This window comes from Diospyros lotus, chromosome 10 (genome assembly GCF_014633365.1).
Source record: "Diospyros lotus cultivar Yz01 chromosome 10, ASM1463336v1, whole genome shotgun sequence".
Taxonomy (NCBI): domain Eukaryota; kingdom Viridiplantae; phylum Streptophyta; class Magnoliopsida; order Ericales; family Ebenaceae; genus Diospyros; species Diospyros lotus.
Window position 1 is genome coordinate 20,880,816 of NC_068347.1, and position 24,270 is coordinate 20,905,085.

General features: G+C 36.0%; 1 protein-coding gene across 1 annotated transcript; it reads left to right on the top strand.

The window, feature by feature from the left end:
- The first annotated feature begins 16,569 nt into the window (after window positions 1-16,569).
- LOC127811173 (LOB domain-containing protein 29-like) lies at window positions 16,570-23,549 on the top strand. The gene is made up of 3 exons (XM_052350879.1): window positions 16,570-16,848; window positions 23,285-23,380; window positions 23,481-23,549. Exons 1-3 carry the CDS (start codon window positions 16,570-16,572, stop codon window positions 23,547-23,549), a joined length of 444 nt encoding a protein of 147 aa, XP_052206839.1.
- Window positions 23,550-24,270: the final 721 nt, after the last annotated feature.

The following is a 24,270-nucleotide window of genomic DNA, read 5'->3' on the forward strand; positions in this document are numbered from 1 at the left end:
ACATTAATCAAAATTTAATGTGAAATTCATAAAATATTTAAATTAAATTTAAATTTTGATTTGAACATGAATAAATAAGACATTCATATTAGCTCATGCACGTGTAAGTTTTTGGAGAGTAGGAGGTACAGGGTTTAATTCCTGGAAAAGGCACGAATGACTCACTCAGTAGGAAAATAATAATTCCCAAGAGTAGGTATATATTTTTATTAATAGTGGAGTAAGGCGTGCGCATTAAGAGATACATAATTTTAATTGTAATATCATATATATTAAAAATTTATATTTAATTAGGTAACTATATTTTTGACTATGCTACACTCCAATTAATTGTATAATTGAGATAAATAATAATTTTTGATAATATTTTAAGTATTTTTAGTGAAAAATATAAAAGCAAGACTACAAAGTCTTTGTTGTTACTATATTATATCTATATCGTTTTACTTATTTGAATAATAATATAAAATTTTATTCTTTAATCAATGAAATGATATTCAACTTTATTTCAAAGAGAACACTTTTAAACAAATTATTATTTATTTTATTTTTCTCTTAAGAGACTTATCCTATCCAGAAGATAGGTTTTCTAGCAATAATGCTAGATGTGATACAACCTCATATGACATATATATAGCACTTGTTATTGTTAAGTAATACAAAAAATATTGCTTCATTCAAAAGAGATAATATGAGAATTCAACTTCTCAGTAAGAATATTTCTCAATTGATACAAGATTTAGAAAATAAATAATAATAATGAATGCAACAATAGCATGAGAAAAATTGTGTCAATTTAAAGCATGAGAGATAAAATATAAAAACTTGCAATTTAGAACACTTGAACACTTGTAATGAATGTTCTTTGAGCTCATAATTAATGCTACACCATCCAAATATTTATAGTTAACGATTGAGCTGCATTAAATGCACTTGTTCAAAATAATTTTTAGTTTAAATAATATATATAATTTAAAACTAAAAATTAATTAGTCAAATAATTTATATAATTATTATTATTTATAACATAAAACTATTGAACATTTAAAAAATAAAAGATTTTCCTTCACCTCCTATTTTAAAATTAAGAATAAACTTGCATACTATTGAAAAATATTTTAATTTAAAAATAATTTGTTTCCTTATTCAATCATTGTACTTCACGTACTCTTTAATGTTTTATTTTTATTACTGTTTTTTCCTTATTTATTTATCTCTTATACTTATTCTTTTAATTAATGTAAAGTCGAAAAATCAAATATCTATAAAAGAACTATATTAATTTTATTATCATTTTTAGTTTCCTCTATAAAAGACTTATCATTTTTAGTCTACAAAATATATGTAATTTAAAATTATAAATTAATTAGTAAAATATTTTATAAAATTATTATTATTTATAATATAAACATTATTAGTTATTTAAAAATATAAAATACATTTTTATCTCTTCTTCTAGAATTAATAATAAATTTACAAATTATTAAAAAATATTTTATTTATTTTTCAGTTATTGTTCTTTATATATTTTTATAATTTTTCTTCTCTCTTGATTGTAAATTTTTTTTTCCTGTTTACTTTAAAGTTGTAAAATTAAATATTTATAAATCAATTATATTTTAAAACAGTTAAAAATATATATTTATTTTAAAATAATATATTAATTTAAATTAATTAATTCAATTCAGTTTAATGTTGTAAAATTAAAATAATATTTTATTTTAATCTATATTTAAATATTATATTATTATTATTCAACGACGGGCACGTGCCCTTCGCTGGTTCTGGGGTGCCGCCCTTTCTAGGGGGCGGTAGTGCCTCTGAACCAGCGATAGGTACGTGCTCGTCGCTGGTTTTGGGGGCGCTAGTGCCCCCGAACTAACGACGAGCATGCCTGTCGCTGGTTTTGGCTTGTGGCGAGGGGTCTCCCTCCCTCATGACACTTGCCCTCCCTTCCTTCCTCTTTAAAGACTCCCCTCCCCCCACATTCGTCTCCATCTTTGTTCTTCTTTGATTTTTTCCTCACTGTTTTGCTGTTAAGTTCATTATTTTTCACGCTATTTTGCTTCTGTCTCACTCTCATTGAAATCACGATTCGTGATTTTATTTTGGTGTGATTTAATCTTGACTACGAAGATACCAATCTCATTAAGAATTAAAGGTATTTTTTATTTTTAATTGTTAATTATTTAAATTTTAAATTACAGTATTGAATGTTTCTTACATAATAGATATTATTTGATTTATTGTTAAGTAGTATATTGTTGTTTATTGCTTGATTAATATATTTATTTAATTATTAATTGTTAATCTTAATAGTTATGTCATTTATATTTATTACATGTTTATTTCATATTTATATTGTTATATATTATTATTAAATATTCTGTATAAATTATTATTATGTATTATGTGATTTAAATAAAAATTTTAAATTCAAAACAATAAGTAGTTAAAAGAATTAAAAAAGTGTGTTTAGTGGGTGGTGGCAGTTCACATGTAAGGGTTTTTTTTTGTAATTTAAATTATAAAAAATAAAAACTAAATACAAAGGGGAGGGGCGGTGGGGGTTTTAGAGTGGGGGCAATTCATATTAAAAATTTTATTTAATTTAAATTATAAAAAATAAAAACTAAATATAAAGAAGGGGGGCGGCCGTGGGGGAGGGGGAGGTTCAGGGGAGTCTAAATTAATTTTTTTATTTATTTTAAATTATAAAAAAATAAAATAAAATAATATTAAATATAAAATTTTGAATTTAAACACCACCGTTGGGGGGGGGGGGGGGGTGTGTTCACAGTGGGTTGGTGGGGTTATTAATGTTAAATTTTAATTTTAATTATTAAAAATTAGAATTAAATAATATTAAATATAAAATTTTGAATTTAAACTCCACCCGTTGGGGGGTGTTCACTGTGCGTTGGTGGGGGTAATTAATGTTAAATTTTAATTATTAAAAATTTAAATTAAATATAAAATTTTGAATTGTAACTCCACTGTTGGGGGCGGGGGTGTTCGCAGTGGGTGGGTGGGGTAATTAATGTTAAATTTTAATTATTAAAAAATAGAATTAAATAATATTAAATATAAAATTTTGAATTTAAAGTCCACCCGTTGGGGGTGTTCACTGTGGGGGCGAGGGGGGGGGGGGGGGGGTGTTCACAGTGGGTTGGTGGGGGTAATTAATGTTAAATTTTAATTATTAAAAATTTAAATTAAATAATGTTAAACATAAAATTTTGAATTGTAACTCCACTGTTGGGGGGGGGGGTGTTCACAGGGTGGGTGGGGTAATTAATGTTAAATTTTAATTTTAATTATTAAAAATTAAAATAAAATAATATTAAATATAAAATTTTGAATTTAAACTCCACCCGCTTGGGAGCGTTCACACAGTGGGGAGTGCAATTTTGTTCACCCCTGAACATGACCCCAGTTCTTTGGGGGTCAAATTTAATAGAGAGAGACAGCAAATCACTATTTAGCTATCCCTTGTTAAATTTGACCTTGAAAGGATTGGGGGTCATGTTCACCCCGTTAAAGGGGATGAACAAAATTGTACTCCACAGTGGGAGGGTGTTCACAGTGGTTGGTGGGATAATTAATGTTAAATTTAAATTTTAATTATTAAAAATTAGAATTAAATAATATTAAATATAACATTTTGAATTTAAACTCCACCCGCCGGGGGTGTTCACTGTGGGGGCGGGGGTGTTCACAGTGGGTTGGTGGGGTAATTAATGTTAAATTTAAATTTTAATTATTAAAAATTTAAATTAAATAATGTTAAATATAAAATTTTGAATTGTAACACCACTGTTGGGGGGTGTTCACAGTGGGTGGGTGGGGTAATTAATGTTAAATATTAAAAATTAGAATTAAATAATGTTAAATATAAAATTTTGAATTGTAACTCCACCGAGGGGTGTTCACAAGAGGAGTAATGCTATTTGGCCATCCTTTAAGTCACCCTCAATGCCATCCTCGATATATTATGATATATCGCGATTTATTGATTCCAAAATATCATGACATATCGCGATATTTTGAGTGGCCCAAGACCCATATTTTACCTCATCTCTCACTTACTTTTCTCCCAAGACCCAGATTTTACCTCCTCTCTCTCACTCTCTTACTCTTCTCTCTTTCTCTCGGGCGACCTTTCCCTCTCTTTGTCTCTCTCTCTCTCTCATTCCTATCGTCGCTATCTTTCCCTTCTGGCAGCCCTTAGGTCGTTCCGGACGGTGCTCGCGGGCTATGTTGCACGGAAACGGGAAATGTTTCTGATAGGAAATAGAAACGTAGAAACGAACGTTTTTCTAAAAATATAGGCATAAATAGGGTCCGAAATGGGAATAAGAAACGTTTCTGAAACGTTTCAGAAATGGGGAAAACGACACCTATGAGGTGTTTCCGTACAACATAGGTGGCGGGGCGGTGGCCGGCTCTATCTCTGTATCTATCTATCTATCGATCTCACTCGCCCTCAACCTTGAAGGAGGAATGCGCCGTCGTCGCCAACTCTGCTTGCACTCTCGTTGCCCATACCCAGCCGAGCTCGACCTTGAGAGAGAAACCCGTCGTCTCCATTGCTCCAATCTACAAGGAGGTAAGTCTCTCCCACAAAGATTTTCAGCACATCCATCATATATACGTATATACACATTTTTTTGGTTTGGCCGAAATTTTAAGCTTAGATCTACGAAGTTTCGGCTGTTGGATCTTGCTGGTTTTGAGTATGTTAGTTGATGGGCCCTTGGGTGTCAGGCGGTTGCCTCTGATCACCGAAAAACACCAGTGACGGTGGCCGGTGGCAGCTAGCACTGCATTTTTAAGTTGTGGCGAAAAATTAAAAATCAGATCTACTAAAATTTAACCATTAAATTTGGTCCATTTTTTTGCATGTGAACCCTCTTGACTTGGTATTTCTAATGGTAGGATCTAATCATGGGAATCTCCGACCGGCGGCTGCGGTTGTAGCTGGTTAGGCTGTTACATACATATATACATACATTTATATATATTTATATATTGCCCTTTCTGTTTCAGTTCTTCCGTTTGTTTCTGTTTTTTTTTTTTTTTTTTATGGTGATATGGTGATCATTTGGGTTGTTAAAATGAAAATTAAAGAACATTATTTGTTTTCTTTATTGTGTTGTGCATTCAGATTTTGACTGACGAACAAAATTCACCACTGGCCGATACAGCAAGGAAAAGGTTGAAGATGGTTTCAATGATGGACGTGATTGAATTTATATAATTTTAATTTATTTTTTTCCTTTTAATTTCTGCATTGTCCGAATAAGCATTGCTTGACGGACTCGATTATAAATTGTTCATTTAAATCACATTTCATCTGTTCGTGGAGTTGTATATGATTCTTGGCATAAATGTATAATTGGTCTTGCCTTTTTTTGTTTTCTTATTAACATTTTGGTGTAATTTAAGAAATTTATAATATTTAGTTATTCACTATGTATTCTTTTCATCTTTTCTACGGTAAAAATTTAAATATAATGCTAAAAAAGAGTTATAAAAGCGTATCAAATTATTTTTATCAAAATAATTGCATAATTTTAAATCAAAATGTGATTACTCGCCCAATATACAAATTTAAATGTACGTAATCATATAATTTTAAGTAATAATGCTTGCTTTGTTCGGTAATGGATATGAATATACAAATTTAAATCATATAGTGGTGGCCCTTAAAAGTCTTTAAATGTTGTAACGATTAAAGCTTAATACATTGTTTCTTTCACACTAATTCAAATGAAAATTTAGAATAAACAATGGTCTAACCTTATGAAAACCAGAAAAATGGGGTAGAAACAGCAACATGCATGCACTTACAGAGAGAATGAGAGAAATACTTATAACCAGTCACATATATCATTGATATTACCCCACTGGTGTTATTAATAAGCTACATGAATTATGTAAATTTAATATAACAAATGGGCTGCTGCAGCTTCCTACACACATCTATACTTAAAATGCCAAAATTAATGACCAAGAAGAAGACGAAGAAGAATCTTGCTAAATAAACCCTCTCTGCTGCAAAACTTTAAGCCCCTACTGAAAAGAGGAAGAGAAGCTGGGGCTGGTATGATCTCGCTGCTAGTGATGTTAGAAGTTCAAGCGTACCGATGGGATCGTAGGAACCAAGAAAGAACCACAAATCCACCCAACCACAAGAGATCCCAATCTGCAACAAAGTAGCAAAACCTCTTCTAAGCAACACCACAAAATTAAATTAAAGCCTAAACCCGAGGCAATTGGGATCATTCAAGTATGTGAAAACAAAAATAAACAATACCATGGCTGAGGGAAATTAGAAGATTTAGTGATAACAGTAACAATAATCACAAGCCTCACATTGATGGTAAGGTTAAAGAATGCAAACACAAATAGAACCATACCCGATAATGGAAGCCCTAGCTAATTAAGTTCTTTGACTTGTCATTCAGGAAGTATATGCAAAAGCTGCCAACGAGATGGCCACCTGTGCCGAGGGAAATAAAATTCTTTTCCAAAAAATATAGACATTATTATTTCCAAATGGAAATGTGCAAGGATGTGAAGCCGAAATAACTGTTCTACAATATACTAGGCTTTGTTTTGAAGTTCAACATTAGCTTCTCATCATCACCAAGTTACAACTCAAAACAAATCACCTTATTTAATTTTCATTTCAAGAACAAAATTATCTTCATCATTACCATAAAAAAAAACAACAAAAAAATAAAAATAAAAACTAAAGCACAAAAATAGGAATATACAAATATATATTTGTATACAAATATACAAAAACTACCCAACCAGCTCGCCACCACCAACAGCTGTCGGTGACCATCGTAAGCCGGAGATTCCCACGATCAGAGCCTAACATTAGAAACACAAAGTCAAGGGGGTTAACATATACAAAAATGGGTCAGATTTAAATATTAGATTTTTGTAGATTTAATTTTTAATTTTTGGCCACAACTTAAAATGCACTGCTAGTCGCCACTGGCCACAACTTAAAATGTATTGCCAGTTGCCACCAGCCACCGTGGCCAGTGGTTTCCGGCGATCAAAGGCAACCATCCGACACCCAAACGCCCATCGACCAACATACCCAAAAACTAGGAAGATCCAACAGACGAAAATCCATAGATCTAAGCTTAATGTTTCAGCCAAACCCAAATAACGCGTATATAGGTATATATGATGGATGTGTGCTGAAAATCATTGTGGGAGAGACTTACCTCCTTGTAGATCGGACGTGCGATGGACTGTCAAATCTTTTTGTAGGTCGCATGAGAGAGAGAGCAAGTGAGAGAGAGAGAGAGAGAGGAGAGTGAGAGATTGGGCTTGTTTGTTGCAGCTTAAAAGCTGTAACTTTTAGCTTCTAGCTTAAAAAATATTGGGATGTAGTGTTTGTTTTAACTTATAGAATTCTAACTTATACCTTCTACTAACTTAGAAGCTGGTTTTTTCCAAAACTGGGGTACCCCAGCTTTTACAACTTCTGCTTAAATGATTACATTTTTGCAATAATTTTAGCCTTATTTTTAACAAAGAATTACCTTATTGTCTACGAAATCATGGGTTTTTCTTCTCCATCGCCATCTCCATTTTCAGATATCTTTCTCTCTCTCGCCATCTTCCTCTCTCTCGATACTCTAATTAATTTTTTTATAACACTTGAAACTTATACATATACACTAATTAATTTTTAAATTATCATTCTATAACTACTAAGGGTATTATGGATAATTATACAAAAATAAGTTATTTTACAGTTTATGATATCAAACACCACAACTACTTAACTACAACTTCTAAGAAGTTGCAACAAACAAGTTTACAACTTATTCTAAGTTTTAGAACTATAATCTAAGAAGTTAGAAACTATAATTTCTTTAATTAAGCTGCAACAAATGGGGCCATTGAGTGGAACTGTGGAAGGAGGACTCGGCCTTTGGTGTGAGAGAGAGAGAGAGGAAATCTGGCTGAAGGCCATTTTAGTAATTCCAAACAATGGGTATATTGGTAATTTAGTGAAGGATGGCATTGAGGACGGTCAAATAGCATTACTCGTGTTCACAGTGGGTGGGTGAGGTAATTAATGTTAAATTTTAATTTTAATTATTAAAAATTAAAAATTAGAATTAAATAATGTTAAATATAAAATTTTGAATTGTGACTCCACCGTTGGGGGGGGGGGGGTGTTCGCAGTGCGTGGGTGGGGTAATTAATGTTAAATTTTAATTATTAAAAAATAGAATTAAATAATAAAAAGTGGGGTTTAGGGGCCGTTTTAATTTGTTATTTAGTATTAAATATAAGTTTCTCATATGGTTATTAAATAATTTTTATAGGTCAAAATAAAATTTATTTGCACAAATGAGATTTTTTGATTTAGAAATTTATTTAAAATAAATTTTATAATAATATATAATTTAAATTAAATTAATAATAATCACAATGGGGTGGTCGAGGAAGTAGATATTTCAAATATTATTCAACAAAAAGAAGATGATGATGCAGAGGAAGAATATATATTAGAAGACGACGAAGAAGAGTTATTATCTGATGACATAGATAGTGATGAATTTGTAGAAGCATATTGATTTATTTATGAATATGTGAATTTACTTATATATGTTATGATATAATATATTTTATATTTTTGAATGTCTGTGACCTTGTATGTTTTACCGTGTTTTTATATTTCATGTAATTATCAAAAGCAGATGTCAAGACATTCATCGCTTGAACCAAGCAAGGGTAGGAGTAGAGGAAGACGTCGATCCTATAGGGACACACCTTCCCCAGATCTTAGTAGTGTTGGTTCACACTTTTCTTCTTTTGTCTCCACACATGCTGTTCCGTTTACTCTTTTATATCCTTAGTCATCGCACCCACATGCTTTCGTTCCCATGCCTAAGTTCCAACAACCATTTCCCTTTATGCCATATTATATGGGTTATACTACAGTTCCATCCATATCCCACCCATTTGGGACTGCACCACATTTGGTCCCCTATCATGGGTCTACTTTTCATCCCCTAGGAGGTAACCCATACTTATTTATGCCTACACCACGCATATCCTTCGACATCTTTTCTTGCACAGAATATTGACCCCACTCCATCTGAGCCAGTTAATACTAACAAAGCTGATCATCGAGTAAACTTATCATGTAATCAGAATTGTGATCAATGAGTATCTTATATATATTATTTTTAATTAATTGTTTGTGATTGTTATACACAAAAATATAATTTTTTACTTGATAAATATTGGTTTTACAGTTTTTTCTCTAAAGTTGGCCCACCAGGTGTACAATCAAAGATTTGAAAGAGACGGTACACTGAAACTTGGCTTCATTGGGATGATGTGCCTGAATTAACATGACGAATGTGGCTGGACGAATTTAGCGTAAGTATAATTGCAATTATTAATTATAGAAAGTTTCAAAAAAAATGTGTATACATATTTATTCATTTTTAATATCTTGTAAGAGGAGTTTAAGTGGCAATTCGATGAGAGTGATCGTATATGGATAACTTGGAATAAATCTGGTTGGAGAATTCAGAAATAATTTGAATAAAATTAAAGGAGGTGCAGATAAGGGCGAGTGGATGAATCCGATGGTGCGGCGAGCATTGTAGGCCAAATGGGATGAAGACGAATACAAGAAACAAGTAGAACAAAACAAGAAGAATCGCGCCTCAGAGACTGGTGGGTCAGTCTACAAAGACGGATCCATTCCTTTCACATAGAGCCGAAGAATGATGGTAATAATTAGTTTTTCTACTTAAATGTAAATTTTATAAATTTATATAATTGTTTATATTATTTTTTATTTACTTCATATATTTGTCATGCATGCAAGAGAATTAGAACGTGAGCCCAATGAATTTGAGATTTTCAAGAGAACCCACACTCAAAAGGATGATTAAGGACAAGAAGTATGGGTTGATAATAGATCAAAAGCCGTCGTAGTAATTGTATTTTGTACAATTTAATTAATATTATAATTTAATAATTTTTTTATTAATTGACAACGTTAAAATTTTAATTTATATATATATGAGGCGTTTGAGAGATTAAGTGCAAAAGTATCTTCGGCATCAGCCGGTGGTAGCGAGTCGTCCTCTCCACCTACAGTCGATGAACGTCAGATTTTTTATCAGGCTGTCTCTGGTAGGAACAAAAAGGGTCGTGTCTACGGTCTTAGCTTTCAAGGTAGGCAGTCATTCCTGGTTGGATCCTGTAGTAGCTCTAGTGGTTCATATGGGTTGTCGTCGGAATTAGAACAAATGAGATTAAGGGTCACCCAGATGAACGAGGAGTTGCATTCCGCTTGAACCCAGGTGGTCGAGATGCAAAATAAGCTGCATTCCACCCGGACTCGGATGGATAAGGAGTTGCATTCCGCTTGAACTCAGATGGATGAGGAGCTGTATTCCGCTTGGTCCGAGGTGACAGAGGTGAGAAATGAGAATGTGCAGCTGCGTTAGTGGTTGCAACAGATGATGACGTTATAACAACCTAGCACATCTTATCAACAACCTAGATCGTCGATTCAATCAGGACCGAGTAATCAATTTTCTGATAATGAGGAACAAAGCGATGATTGTAATGATGATGATTGTAACTGAATATTTATGAATTAATCAGTTTGAATTACAAATTTAGTTTTGTTATTTTATAAATTTATATGAATTTTAATTTTTTTAAATTAATGATTATATAAATGTAAAGTTTAATTTCTATTTAATTAATTAAAGAAAATTGTTAATTATAATCCATTTTATTTATATATAAATTTTATTTAAATATATATAAAATAAACAAAATTTGAATAATAATTAAATATAAATTTTTTATATTTAAATTTTTATTTATGTAAATTTTTTATAATTTTATTTTTGATTTAACACAAATTTATTTATTTAGAAAATAATTTTGTTTATTTTGTTAATTTTTTTTAAAAATTTATAATTTTATTTTTTATTTACGTTTAATTTTTTTTTTATTTTGTTAAAATTAGCGACGGGACTCTTACCTATTGCTGATCAGTGACGGGTCTGTCTCTTGTCACTGTAATTTTTTAACAATAAAAAAAATTTACGTTTAAAATTTTTATTTATTTATTTTATCTAAATTAGTGACAGACTCGCATTTGTCGCTCATCAGCGACGGGCGTCACACTCGTCTCTGATCAGCGACGGGAGATAGGCCCGTCGCTGATTCCGTCTCAAAATGGAGCTCGTTACTATTTCTCGCCATATTTAGTGACGGGTATACCCCCGTCACTGAATCCGTCGCTAAAAGCTTTAGCGATGAAAATTTTCGTCACTAAAACTGTGATTTTTTGTAGTGTTAGTGCTAGTCAACTCATCTAAAGCTGCAATCAACTCCCACTAACTGTAAAGTCTAGATAACATGCTTTACATGCCTAGATGTTGTTGGTTGTATGGGTTTCCACATTAGACGACGACACAAGGGTGTTAAGTATGTGTTTATGAAGCCTGGTTGTATTATTAGATATATGCAAGTTAAATGTTTTTCAAAATTATTTTGAAGCAGTGAAATGAATGTATGTTCAAGATGAACATGGGCTTGATGTGAATGAATGAATGTAACATGAGCTTCATATTGATTTAGTTAATATGTAATAATTTATTCATTCGATAATGTATTGATGCATAAGTCTCGAGTAGTTTCTTTTAGTCTTTGTTTTACAAATGTTGTAAATGAAGACGATATCAAGGAGTAGATGGTGAAGACATCAAGGTGTTGATGAATTCTCAAGCAAGAAGCGGGTGAAGCCAAGCAATTCGTCATATCAAGTTTGATGTGATGTGTGGCATAGATTAAACCTCAAAGGCTTGGGTTTATTCTGTGCTCAGGCTTATACTCATCTGGTTTACTTATTGCTTATATTTTATGCATGTTGTTCATTTTATTATGCATGGGATGTATGATGAAATGAATGTTTAACGATGAGACCATTAGGATAGAAGCTCCAAAAATCTTCCCACGTGCAAAAGAATATTAGATTTAAACGATGAATTTGATTCATCGTGGCTTTCCATTATCGCAGGGGTTCATCAGTTTGATTGGGTGTATCCAATAACTAACATGTGAGGGTGCATTTCATGAAAAAATGTTTGATTCTCCTATTTAATCATATGATGGGGCGGTGTTCAATAGGTTTCACATAACCAAAAACTAAAATGTGAGGGAGGGTGATGTTTAACTCATTGCACTTAGCCAGAGAAAGGGTGAGATTTAACTAGTCCATCAGACCAACAACTAAAATGTGAGGTTTATTGTAACGCTCCGTTTTTTCGAGCATTAAATAATTTAGGAATTTTGAGAATATTTTTTTTTTAATATAAATAATTTCTCGACAATTCCATTCTACCTTCCCAGCATACCAAGATAAGAATCAATAAGCTAAGACAGGTAATTATTATAAATGCGGAAGCTAAAAATCGAAACCTGATATGGTACATATCTGATCCATAACATAAAAATCTGTCAATTACTTAAATACATGGAGACTCATTTCTCGAAATAACAGCTAAGCACCTCAGATACAAACTAATGATGCCTAAAAAATACATCAAACCGTAATGATTATACATGATCATCAATATAGTACAATCTTCTAATCATGACTAAGAACATGTCCTCAATCCTCACAAAGGAGCATATACCCAAACAACTCGCCGAACCCATCGACTATGTCATCAATCATCCTTTTGCCATAGTTGCAAATCCTAACTAGAACGTTTGAATGTTCCACGGGTATAACCTAATTAGAAGATGAATCTTCTAGTGAGGGTTTAGAAACATGATACATGAATGCATTGTGCAATAACATGAACAATCATATGCTCTAGTGTAACTTTCCTAGCCTACCAGCTCAGCACGGAACCCTAGGCAGAATCCTGAAACCTTCAGCAAGATAATCCTAATGTTGTTCCATCAATTGCCCTTGGGGAATTATGGCTACACTATCAAGGCAACATCCCAATCCCATACACGAGTACTAACATGCCAATATATCGTGCCATGCAAAAATCATGTCTTTCCATGTAATATGACAACATGATCATAACTTCGATAAATATCATGTATAATGAGGCAAACATGTCATATATAGGTTCTCGGGATAAAACCACTCATCTTGGCATGAAGTTCGGAATAACTCGAAAAATGCACATTGCCTCAATATGCGTGTTCGGCCTTGATTTTCGTGTCAACTCTCAAAAGTTGCATCAATCACTTTATCTTGAGCACAACAATCCTATAAATCATATTTAATCACTAATAATCTCAAAACATCAATTTCCTTATTTTCTTCTATTTTTCCTTCTAAAAATTCAAATAAATACCTTTAGGACTATTTTCTCCAATATTTTTCCACAACAATTCATTAAAGTTTAAGAACATCAAAGGAAAATTAATGAACTTACCTCAAACCCTTGTTTGCACACAAAATGAGGCTGGTTGGTGCGAAAATCGAGACATCGGGATGGCCAACATCAAAACTTTTTGCATAAACCCCCATAACTTATTTTTCTCTATTTTTTTTAATGATTTTTGCCTATTTTTCCCAACTTCCACACGCCCGCACGCACTAGGGCGAGTGGCTGCGCTTGAAGACCAGCGCATGTGGCTCATGCCCAGATCGTCTTCCTCGGTAATGGCACATCGAAAAATTAGGTTCTCTCCACTAGCTTGCTCTCCTCGATGAATCGATCACGATGGCACTGGTCTTGGCTTGAAAGGACCACCCATAGTGGCTCAACCGAAGGCTTAAAGCCTCGGCTTAGGCGGGCCTCTCGTTTCCGGCAAGGCTTCGAAATCGCATCAAATGGCCACCAAAATGCACCAAAGTTTCCAGATTTGTTCCTCAAGCTATGGGCAACAAAAGCCCCTTAATTTCGACTCTCAATTTATTCGAAAACGACCTCGATTTGAAGATTAAAACCCCTCCAGAATCGGCCACCATGAAATAGTATTTATAGGCATTTTCGGGCCTTCAAACACTAGATATTGATCAACCCAAGTCCCCTAGAGCCTCTACCTTTCCCAAGTCGGTCAAAAAACCCATCGAAAGGGCTCAATTTTCGCTATCTAAGTGGCCAAAATTTTGGCCACTTTTAGCCGAAAGTTGGCTAGATTTCAACGAGTTTTAGGCCGTTTGTCGGCCATGAAACTTGTCTTAGCCTTGCCCCGAGGCCCTCTAGCCACTTTCTTGAGTCTCCTGTGGCTGAATTCGACGACTGGATAGGCTGGTCGGCTATGGCTGTTTGGAGGTTTTTCTGAAATTACACTTTGGCCCTTCACACTTTGGCTTTCTCACTTTGGCCCATTTTCACATAGCCCCTAAACTTTACATAATTGCCATTAAGTTCCTCAAGTCCTAAAACTTTCATTTGACCCTTGAAGATTCTGAAAAAATATCGTTTCGACCTCCCTTTGGTAATTTTTGAAAACTGCACTTAGGCTCGAATATTTGTTTTGGCCGTAAACTCTTTCGTTTCTTCCTGAAACCACAGAAGGGTTGTCCTACATACCGAATATGAGCCCTATCAAGATTCGGTTGACTTCCCGGAAGCCCTCTACGATAATTCGATTTTGTAGCCTAAATCGCAGCTGCATTTTAGCTGTATCAAAAATTATTCCTGATTCGATTTCTCTCGATGCTAAAAATCATTTCTCGAGGTGCTCGTCAATGCTGTATCATTTTCCTTGGATATCTCAGCTCCAAGGCACCCCCTGCAGTTGATTAGGTCAATTTTTTGGGCTATTTAGATACCAATCTTCCCTGAAATTTTAATTTTTTAATAAAATGCTTATCTCCAATAATCCCAATTTCTTGGGTATTACATTCACCATTTCTTAAAGAAATTTCATCCTTGGAATTTTCATCTGGCCGATCAAGTAATTAAGACAAAACTTAGCTTATTACCTGAATACCTCGATCGCATATTGATTGGATCCTTAACAAACACCCTGAGTTTGTATTCATTACACATCCTATGCCTATGAGCATGCCATGTCTTTCATAGCATTTTCTATTGTGGTTCTACAGACAATCGCACATCTTTCAGGCACACACGTCCTACCCGACACTTGAGAATGCCAACTCGCATCTTAACAATCAGAACCCTTAGTTTGACAAAGATCATCAATCTATAGACAAATTCATTTGTTAATCACACATGCCGTTCGTATCTTGTTCACCAGATCTAGCTAAATAACTAGGGTAGGGATAAAAATAAACGATCCCTTCGGCACTACACTCATAGTCAGCAGGCCAACAGGCCTCCAACATCTAACACTCACAGCTATCCACCCAGGTCATGTGTTGGTCACCTCACTGCCACACTCTGAGTGATACGAAGTAGTGCAGTTGTAGTTCTCAAGGAACTCCATCCACCGTTGCTACCTCTTGGTTAACTCCTTTTGCGAGAACCCATACCTCAGGCTCCTCGTGATTTGTGAGCACATTAAATGTCCCACCATTTCGGTAGTGTCTCTATAACCTCAAGAGCACATACCCCAGATGTCAGCTCCAAGTCATACATCGGGTAGTTCTCTTTTTGCCTTGGTGTATTCCACATGTAATCATTCGTTGATGTTGCACTAACACGCAACCCAATTCTTTGAGCTATCACAAGCTCTCATTGCATCTGGTAGATCATTCTCATTAAACTCTTCTCACGCGTTTTATTATAGGCACAACTATTTCAAAGTGTCCTATCATGACCCTTTGACAACAGTTTGCCAAAATATCTTATTTCGAAACATCCTAGCATCCTATTTCAAAACCCGATTCCCAGAATTTTATTTCGAACTTTACGTTCTCCATGTTTCAAAACATAGAGTAGGGACTATAAATACCCAAAAAGCCTCGAACTCAATTTTCACGTTTCTGGATAATTTTTTTCTTCTTGCCAAAATCTCTGGAATAATAAAACACATTTTTCCATAAAATTCTACCCTTTTTTTTTTTCTTTTTCTCTTTTTCTTTTCTTCCCTTTTTCTTCTTCTTTCTTCTTCTTCTTCTTACTTCCTTCTTCCTTTGGTCTTCTCTTCCGCGAACGTCCATCGCCCATACACAGCCTTACCACCCCCGGCCTCGGCAGTTGTCACGTTTGCCTCCGGCCGACTCAATTGGCCTTGCGATCGCTACAGCCGACGCCTCCGCGGCCTCAGCCACGACCTCCTGCGCGCACAACACCCTCATTGCAACCAGCCGTCATCACCGATCGCTTTCTCTTCCAGCTACCGTGTAATTGTAGACCACTGCCGCCTCCTGATCTCCCTCGTGCAGGCACCGGCCACCACATGGCTTCTCCCGTCCGCCACCACGACCATCACCACCTCTGCCAGACATCAACGCCATTGCCCACTGTTGCCGGATCTAAAGCTAGATTTGGGTTGACCCGACCCGACCCAACTCAAGTTCGACCCATACCTAATTTGACCCATCTGATTAGATCTAACCCATATCCGATTTGCTTAGATTTAGCCAGACCCAGATCTATCATGCCGAGAATCTGGTCTCGATGTGGGGCCTGCATAGTCTTAAATAGAGGATGCAATCCACAGTGCATCTTTGCTTCTTACTTTAGTCATGCGCAAGGTGATATTTATTTTGTTGTCATCCATTATGTTTTTGGTGCTAGAAATGTTTCCAATCTCCTAGCCCAGCTTTCGTTAGGTGACCGGTTTAGGGCTGCAGATACATTCTTCTTTGGAGCTAAAGTCTGGCTTCAGGACTTTGTCTATGGTTGTGTATCCGACATTCTTGCCCTTCAACAGCAGGTTAGTGATTTGCAAGCTTATCGAGCTCTATTGGAGGATTTACTCCTTGAAACCTATCCTGCACATTTCCAACCTGTCCCAGATTGGTCTCTCCTACAATCTGATTAAAACCCAAACTGGAATTCCGAACTTCCCATCATCCCAGATGAAGTCCCTCATCCTAGTTTTCTAGAGGTTATTCTTCTACCTCACCTTGGTGAAACTAGCAATAGCCAGTGTCCAGTCCCAAACGACATCGATGAGCTATGACCCATCGTGATTGGCAACCATTATCGTCACTGAGCATCGGCATCATTATCAGTTATATGGTTTGACTTTTTCTTTTGATGAATTGTATGGCTTGATCTCCAGTAACTATATTGAACATATGGAATGAATATTATGTTTTTGGATAGTTTAACGTTTCATTCCCTTGTCTTACCCTCGATTGTATATTGATCATAAAATATCTCAGCCTCTTGCAGCTGTTTTAATAATTCATCAAATCGAGATAAAAATATCAGCTTTTAATTATCACCTGATAATTTACGTCCTCAATCAAGTCACACATAGCTAAGCATCCAAGCTATTATTAGCAATTTCATCATTAAGAAATAATCCCGTTAAATTTTTCGAGAATATATCCTGGTATTTTCCATTTTTTTCTTACGGCTTTTCCCTGACCGTAAGTGCCTATACCTCATATTAATAAGCTCCTTATTTTCATAACTTGCTGATATCATTTTAATGATTGTCCAGCTATACATCTTCCAATTTTCCTACCAGGCTACCTAGACTTACCGTTTAGCCATACAAGAGTTTCATTCTTTGAAATCGAAAATCTCGGATCTCTTAATCGATTTAGGTCTGTAGCTTCCCCTACTGCGACCTGTCATCCTGGCATATCTTCCATCACTTGATTATCTCAATTACGCCAAAGATTTTCATAATCTTCAAGATGACAATCCATAACTATATTACCAGCTAGAGCTCGTAGGTACTTACGTCACCTACGATACTCCAAACCTCGCTTGATTTCTTCCTGAAAACTTTGAAGTTTCATCACGAATCCTTAGATCCTCAATTAGTTCTTTCAAGAAATTCCTCAAGAATCTCAAACTGATTTATCTTTGAAAATCCTAAATTAGATTACGATACCTGGTTCCAATCATCTTCTGTGAACTCAATTTCCTTGCAATTATGGCTCTCAACCCACCATTTATCATGGTGCTTCGGAGTTCTCTTTGTCGGGACGACCACCAACAACTTTACTTGATTCTGCAGGTCTATGTGGCACACTGAAACGTAGTCATAACCTCTATTGACTAGGTTTCCTCATCATTCCTTTAGGGTCGATACGACTTATCAAACAACTCTTTCATTTTCTGTACCCGAACTCTACCTTGAACCTAGGTTGCCATCTCACAACTCATCATCAAGGTCTTGGACTAGCCATGCTCTATTACCTGAAATCTCATTTACTGAGAATCTACTACTTATTGTACTTCGTTCTTTGGATCCAGCTGACTATCAGCACACGACCATCAAATTAGTTATTCCTATACAATACACTTACCATCAGCCAGCACACAAGCTGTCACCATCACCCCGATCACATGGTAGGCTTACCCTTACACTAAGCGTTGCCCTCAAACGAGTATGCCCTGGCTGAAAATCGCATGGCCTCATCGTATTCCTCTAAGAATTATCATTCGTTGTCGCTGCCACGAGTTTAACTGCTTCTACAAGAATATTCTTCTTAGGCCCTTATCATGGCCGGTGATTTCCTCACCTCATAGGTAACGCCTAAACGACTCACGAGAATGTATCTTTCCTGTCCATTTCATACGTCGGGTAGATTTTCCTTTGCAACACAACTCTTTCTTTGAGTCAATTACAAACATGGCCATCTCATAATCCCATTGCCATATTAGACACCGAGGTATTCTACTCCTCGTGCCTCGCACTATTCGTCGTGTCACCAACTCCCAAGATGACCATGAATCCTCGATGCAATTCTTTAAATAGGACACTCAGTCTATATTCAATCCATCTTATCTCAAGTTGATTCCCTAGACTTCCGGCCTCTTTCAACCTCAGCTAGTGGCACATCTCGCATCCGAGACCATTGGAACTTGGACCCCATACAAGGTACAAACTCTACTGGGTTATCCCAGATCTTCAGCATCTGATTGTCTCCCTGGCAGTCCGCTATAATGCTTTGGTTGACGGGTCTCCCGTACCTTACCACAAACCATCCCTCAGCCCTTTGCTTGTGGGTCCCTAGATCCAGATCTGTTATTGCGAACACCAAACCAGTAGTGCCATTATGCTGCTAGGGTTCCTTATCCCATCTCTGCGAGTCATATTGGTTGCATTACTGTCGCCTCATCAATTGACGCAACTCATATGCCATCACTTAGCCATCTTTGATCCCTCATTTAATCCAATCCATTGGATCCCTGATCTACTCATCTTATTTCTGAGACACTAAATGATCCTTGAAAATTCATATCATTAGCTCCTAACTCATCAGCTAGGCCCTGTCACATCAGATTAATTATCCATGATTCAATTATTCTCGATAACCACAATTATCCTATCTTTCATTGTAAAACTTTTGACTAATGACCTTAAATCAACAGTCTCTAAATCTCTCGGATCCATAATCATGGTTACCGTTAACTTTATACCCAAATCATACCATTGAATCCTAACTTCAATAGCTAGATCATTCCACTTGTACTAGCTTCCATCAGGCTTCCACTATTCAATAGTAACCATATACTAGAATAGTGCATGTATGTGAATAGTACATGAGGCGCTCGCACGCGCCTACACGTGTTAGGGTGAGTGGCCAAGCGTGAAGACCAACGCGTGGGGCCGACATGGCAGTCTTCTTCCCTGGCGATGGCACACCGAAAAATCCAGTTTTCTCCACCATCTTGCTTTCCTTGATGAATCGATCACGATGGCACTGGTCTTGGCTTGAAAGGACCACTTAAAGTGGCTCAACCGAAGGCTTAAAGCCTTGGCCTAGGCATCCGCCTCCCGTTTTTGGCAAGACTTTGAATCAAGATCAAATGGCCACCAAAATGCACCAAAGTTTCTAGATTTGTTCCTCAAGCTATGGGCAACAAAAGCCCATTAATTTTGACTCTCAATTTATTCGAAAACGACCTCGATTTGAAGATTAAAACCCCTCCAGAATCGGCCACCACGAATGAGTATTTATAGGCATTTTCGGGCCTTTAAACGCCGGATATCGATCAACCCAAGTCCCCTAGAGCCTCTACCTTCCCCAAGTCGGTCCAAAAACCCACCGAAAGGGCTCCAATTTCGCTATCTGAGTGCCCAAACTTTCAGCCACTTTTAACCAAAAGTTGGCCAGATTCCAACGAGTTTTAGGCCGTTTGTCAGCCATGAAACTTGTCTTAGCCTTGCCCCGAGGCCCCCCAACCACTTTCTTGGGTCTCCTGTGGCTGAATTCGACGACTGGATGGGCTGGTCGGCTATGGCTGTTTGGAGGTTTTCCTGAAATTGCACTTTGGCCCCTCACACTTTGACTTTCTCACTTTGGCCCATTTTCACATAGCCCCTAAACTTTACATAATTGCCATTAAGTTCCTCAAGTCCTAAAACTTTTATTTGACCCTTGAAGATTCTGAAAAAATATCGTTTTGACCTCCCTTTGGTAATTTTTGAAAACTGCACTTAGGCTCGAATATTTGTTTTGGCCGTAAACTCTTTCGTTTCTTCCTGAAACCACAGAAGGGTTGTCCTACATACCGAATATGAGCCCTATCAAGATTCGGTTGACTTCCCGAAGCCCTCTACGATAATTCGATTTTGCAGCCTAAATCGTAGCTGCATTTTAGCTGTATCAAAAATTATTCCTGATTCGATTTCTCTCGATGCTAAAAATCATTTCTCGAGGTGCTCGTCAATGTTGTATCATTTTCCTTGGATATCTCGGCTCCAAGGCACTCCCTGCAATCGATTCGATCAATTTTTCGGGCTATTTAGATACCAATCTTCCCTGAAATTTCATTTTTCTAATAAAACGCTTATTCTTCAATAATCCCAATTTCTTGGGTATTGCATTCACCCATCCTTAAAGAAATTTCATCCTCAAAATTTTCATCTAACTAATCAAGTAATTAAGATAAAACTCAATTTATTACCTGAATACCTCGATCGCATATCGATTAGATCCTTAACAAACACCCTGAGTTTGTTTTTATTACATATCCTATGCCTACGAGCATGCCGTGTCTTTCATAGCATTTTCTATTGTGGTACTACAGACAATCGCACGTCTTTCAGGCACACACGTCCTACCCGACACTTGAGAATGCCAACTCGCATCTTAACAATCAGAACCCTTGGTCTGACCATGATCACCAATCTATAAACAAATTCATTTGTCAATCACACATTCTTTTTGTATCTTGTTCACCAGATCCATCTAAACAACCAGGCTAGGGATAAAAACAGACGATCCCTTCGGCACTACACTCATAGTCAGCAGGCCAACAAGCCTCCAACATCTGACATTCACAACTATCCACCCAGGTCATGTGCCGGGTACCTCACTGCCACACTCTGAGTGATATGAAGTAGTACAATTGTAGTTCTCAAGGAACTCCATCCACCGTTACTACCTCTCGTTTAACTCTTTCTACGAGAACCCATACATGAGACTCCTCGTGATTTGTGAGCACATCAAATGTCCCACCATTTCGGTAGTGTCTCTATAACCTCAAGAGCACATACCCCAACTGCCAGCTCCAAGTCATATATCGTGTAGTTCTCTCTGTGCCTTGGTGTAATCCACACGTAATCATTTGTTTTGGCCATAAACTCTTTCATTTCTTCCTAAAACTCTTGAATGGTTGTCCTACATACCGAATATGAGCCCCCTCAAGGTTCCGTTGACTTCACGGAAGCCCCCTATGATAATTCGATTTTGTAGCCTAAATCGTAGCTGCATTTTAACTGTATCAAAAATCGTTCATAATTCAATTTCTCTCGATGCTAAAAATTATTTCTCTCGATGCTCGTCAATGCTTTATCATTTTCCTTGGATATCTCGGCTTTAGGGCACTCACTGTAGGTGATTCAGTCAATTTTTTGGGTTGTTTAGATACCAATCTTCCTCGAAATTTTGTTTTTCTAATAAAATGCTTATTCTCCAATAATCCCAATTTATTGGGTATTACATTTATAGTGGGTTAGAAGCCAATGGTCGAGCTCCACATATGATGTGGTGGCAAGTGTTGCCTAGTTAATTATGTGAGTATTCCAAAAATTAAAATGTGAGGGGCATTCATGTAAAAGAGAATTCGATCACCTGTTATTGGGTCTTGTAGAAGAATCAAGTTTTCTGCTTGGTAAGTGCATGATTCAAAAAATTTAGTGGGAGTACCCATTTCGTTAAAAGTCCTTAATTAAATAGTGTTTTATAAAGATACAATACTAATATATCTATTTATTTTCTGCAGATAAAATAAAAGACAATTTAAATTCGCTATCTCGTATTTTGGACACCAATAGGCTTATTGGCCCAAATTTTTCTGACTGGTTTTGTAACCTTAAGATATTGCTCAATATGAAAAGGATAGTCGATGTCTTGGTCTATACTCTTCTTATGGAAATCCCTGAAGGCGTGACTGAAAAGGAGATGGTTAATTGGGAGACTTTAAGGGATCACGATATGAGAGTTTGTAATTATATACTTGTCTCTATGTCCAATGACTTGCAGTGTCAACACAAGCATTTTACTAGTGCTGCAAGCATGATTTAAAATTTGAGGGACCTCTATGACGAGCATAGTTGGACAGCTCAATATGAGATATCAAAAAAGTTATTTTGAGCTCAGATGATTGAGGGATCTAATGCGGGAGACCATGCTATCAACATGATCAACTGGATTGGTTAGTTGGATGTATTAGAATTTCTTATGGATCCTCATTTTCGTATTGATCTAATCCTGCAATCGTTTCCAGAGTCATTTTCTTCCTTTATCACTTATTTTTAAATAAATAAAGTCGAGTGTTGCTTCCCAGAGTTATTAAACATGTTAACAACTGCCCAATCACAAATGAAGGGTAAAGGCAAAAATGAAATTCTTGTCGTTGCCTCATCTTCTTCCCAGAGGAAGCCTAAGTCTAGAAAGAAGAAAAGAAATGTTCTTGGGGCAAGAAATGATGGAGGAAAAACAAAGTCTAAGTACAAGGATGTCATGGGTAAGGGTACATGTTACTTTTGTTAGAAGAAGGGACACTGGAAGAAAAACTGTCCTTACTACCTCAAAAGTTTAAAGATTAAGCATCAGCAAGATCATGGTATTTTTTCTTCTTTGTGTGTTATTGAGACTGATCTTATGATTGGTTAGTACTATTTTTCTTGGATTGTTGATTCTAGTATTATATCTCATATTTGTTTGTCTGCATAGGATTTTAATCGAAGTAAGAAGCTTGGGAAGCGTGAGGTGGTTCTGAGGGTGGGCAATGGGACAACAATTGTTGCATTAGGTATAGGAACTACTTCTGTATATTTACCTTCTGGTCATGTGCTAGTTTTGTATCTAAGTCAGCGACTGAAATTTTCTCTCCATTTCTCATCTTTACTGATCCTATGATTGTTTCCAGCTTGGTGAACAAAGCTACATTGTTTTTCGTATGTTGGGTGCAACCATTGTCCAAAACCATGATTCTTGATTGCAAGAAACATTTACCATCAAAGCCGTGAAGACTTGCTCCTGTTGGACTACATTCTCTAAATAATTAGCTTGTTGAGCTTGCTATGCCTATTGACCTTGCTGCTGCTTCTGTCTGCAGAACTTCTCAATATTTCCAAATTTCTTGCAAAATCTGCACTGAGACTTGCCTTTCCACCAACAGTCATTTTCAGCATGATTGGTTCTTTTGCAAGTTGGACATGGTGGAAACTTCCCTTTTTTCTTAGAAAGCTTCCCTGTTTCTTGTTGTTTGCCTTTCCCTGATGATTCTCCAATAGGTTTCTTGTCTTTTGAATTTGTTGACTTGATCTTCATCTTTGCCTGAAAAGAAGTCTTCACACTTCCTTCACTTCTTATGTTTCTTCTTTGTTTTTGAGCTTCAAGAGCTCCAATTATCGCTGATAAGGAGATCTAACTCACATCTTTTGAATCCTCAAGTGAGGAATTCTTGGCTTCAAATTTTTTAGGTAGACTAACACTTTTTCAAGAAATCCTTTGATCTGAAATGTCCTCCCTCAGCAATCTCATATTCACTACTTCCAACAATTTCGAGGTGTATTCCTTGATTGTTTCTGTATCTTTCATCCTCAAGATTTCAAACTCCCTTTTTAGGGTGAGTATCTTCATCTGCTTTGTTTTTCACTTCCTTAGAATTCAACATTTACCCTTTCCCAAATCTGCTTTGCTATTTCACAAGCCAT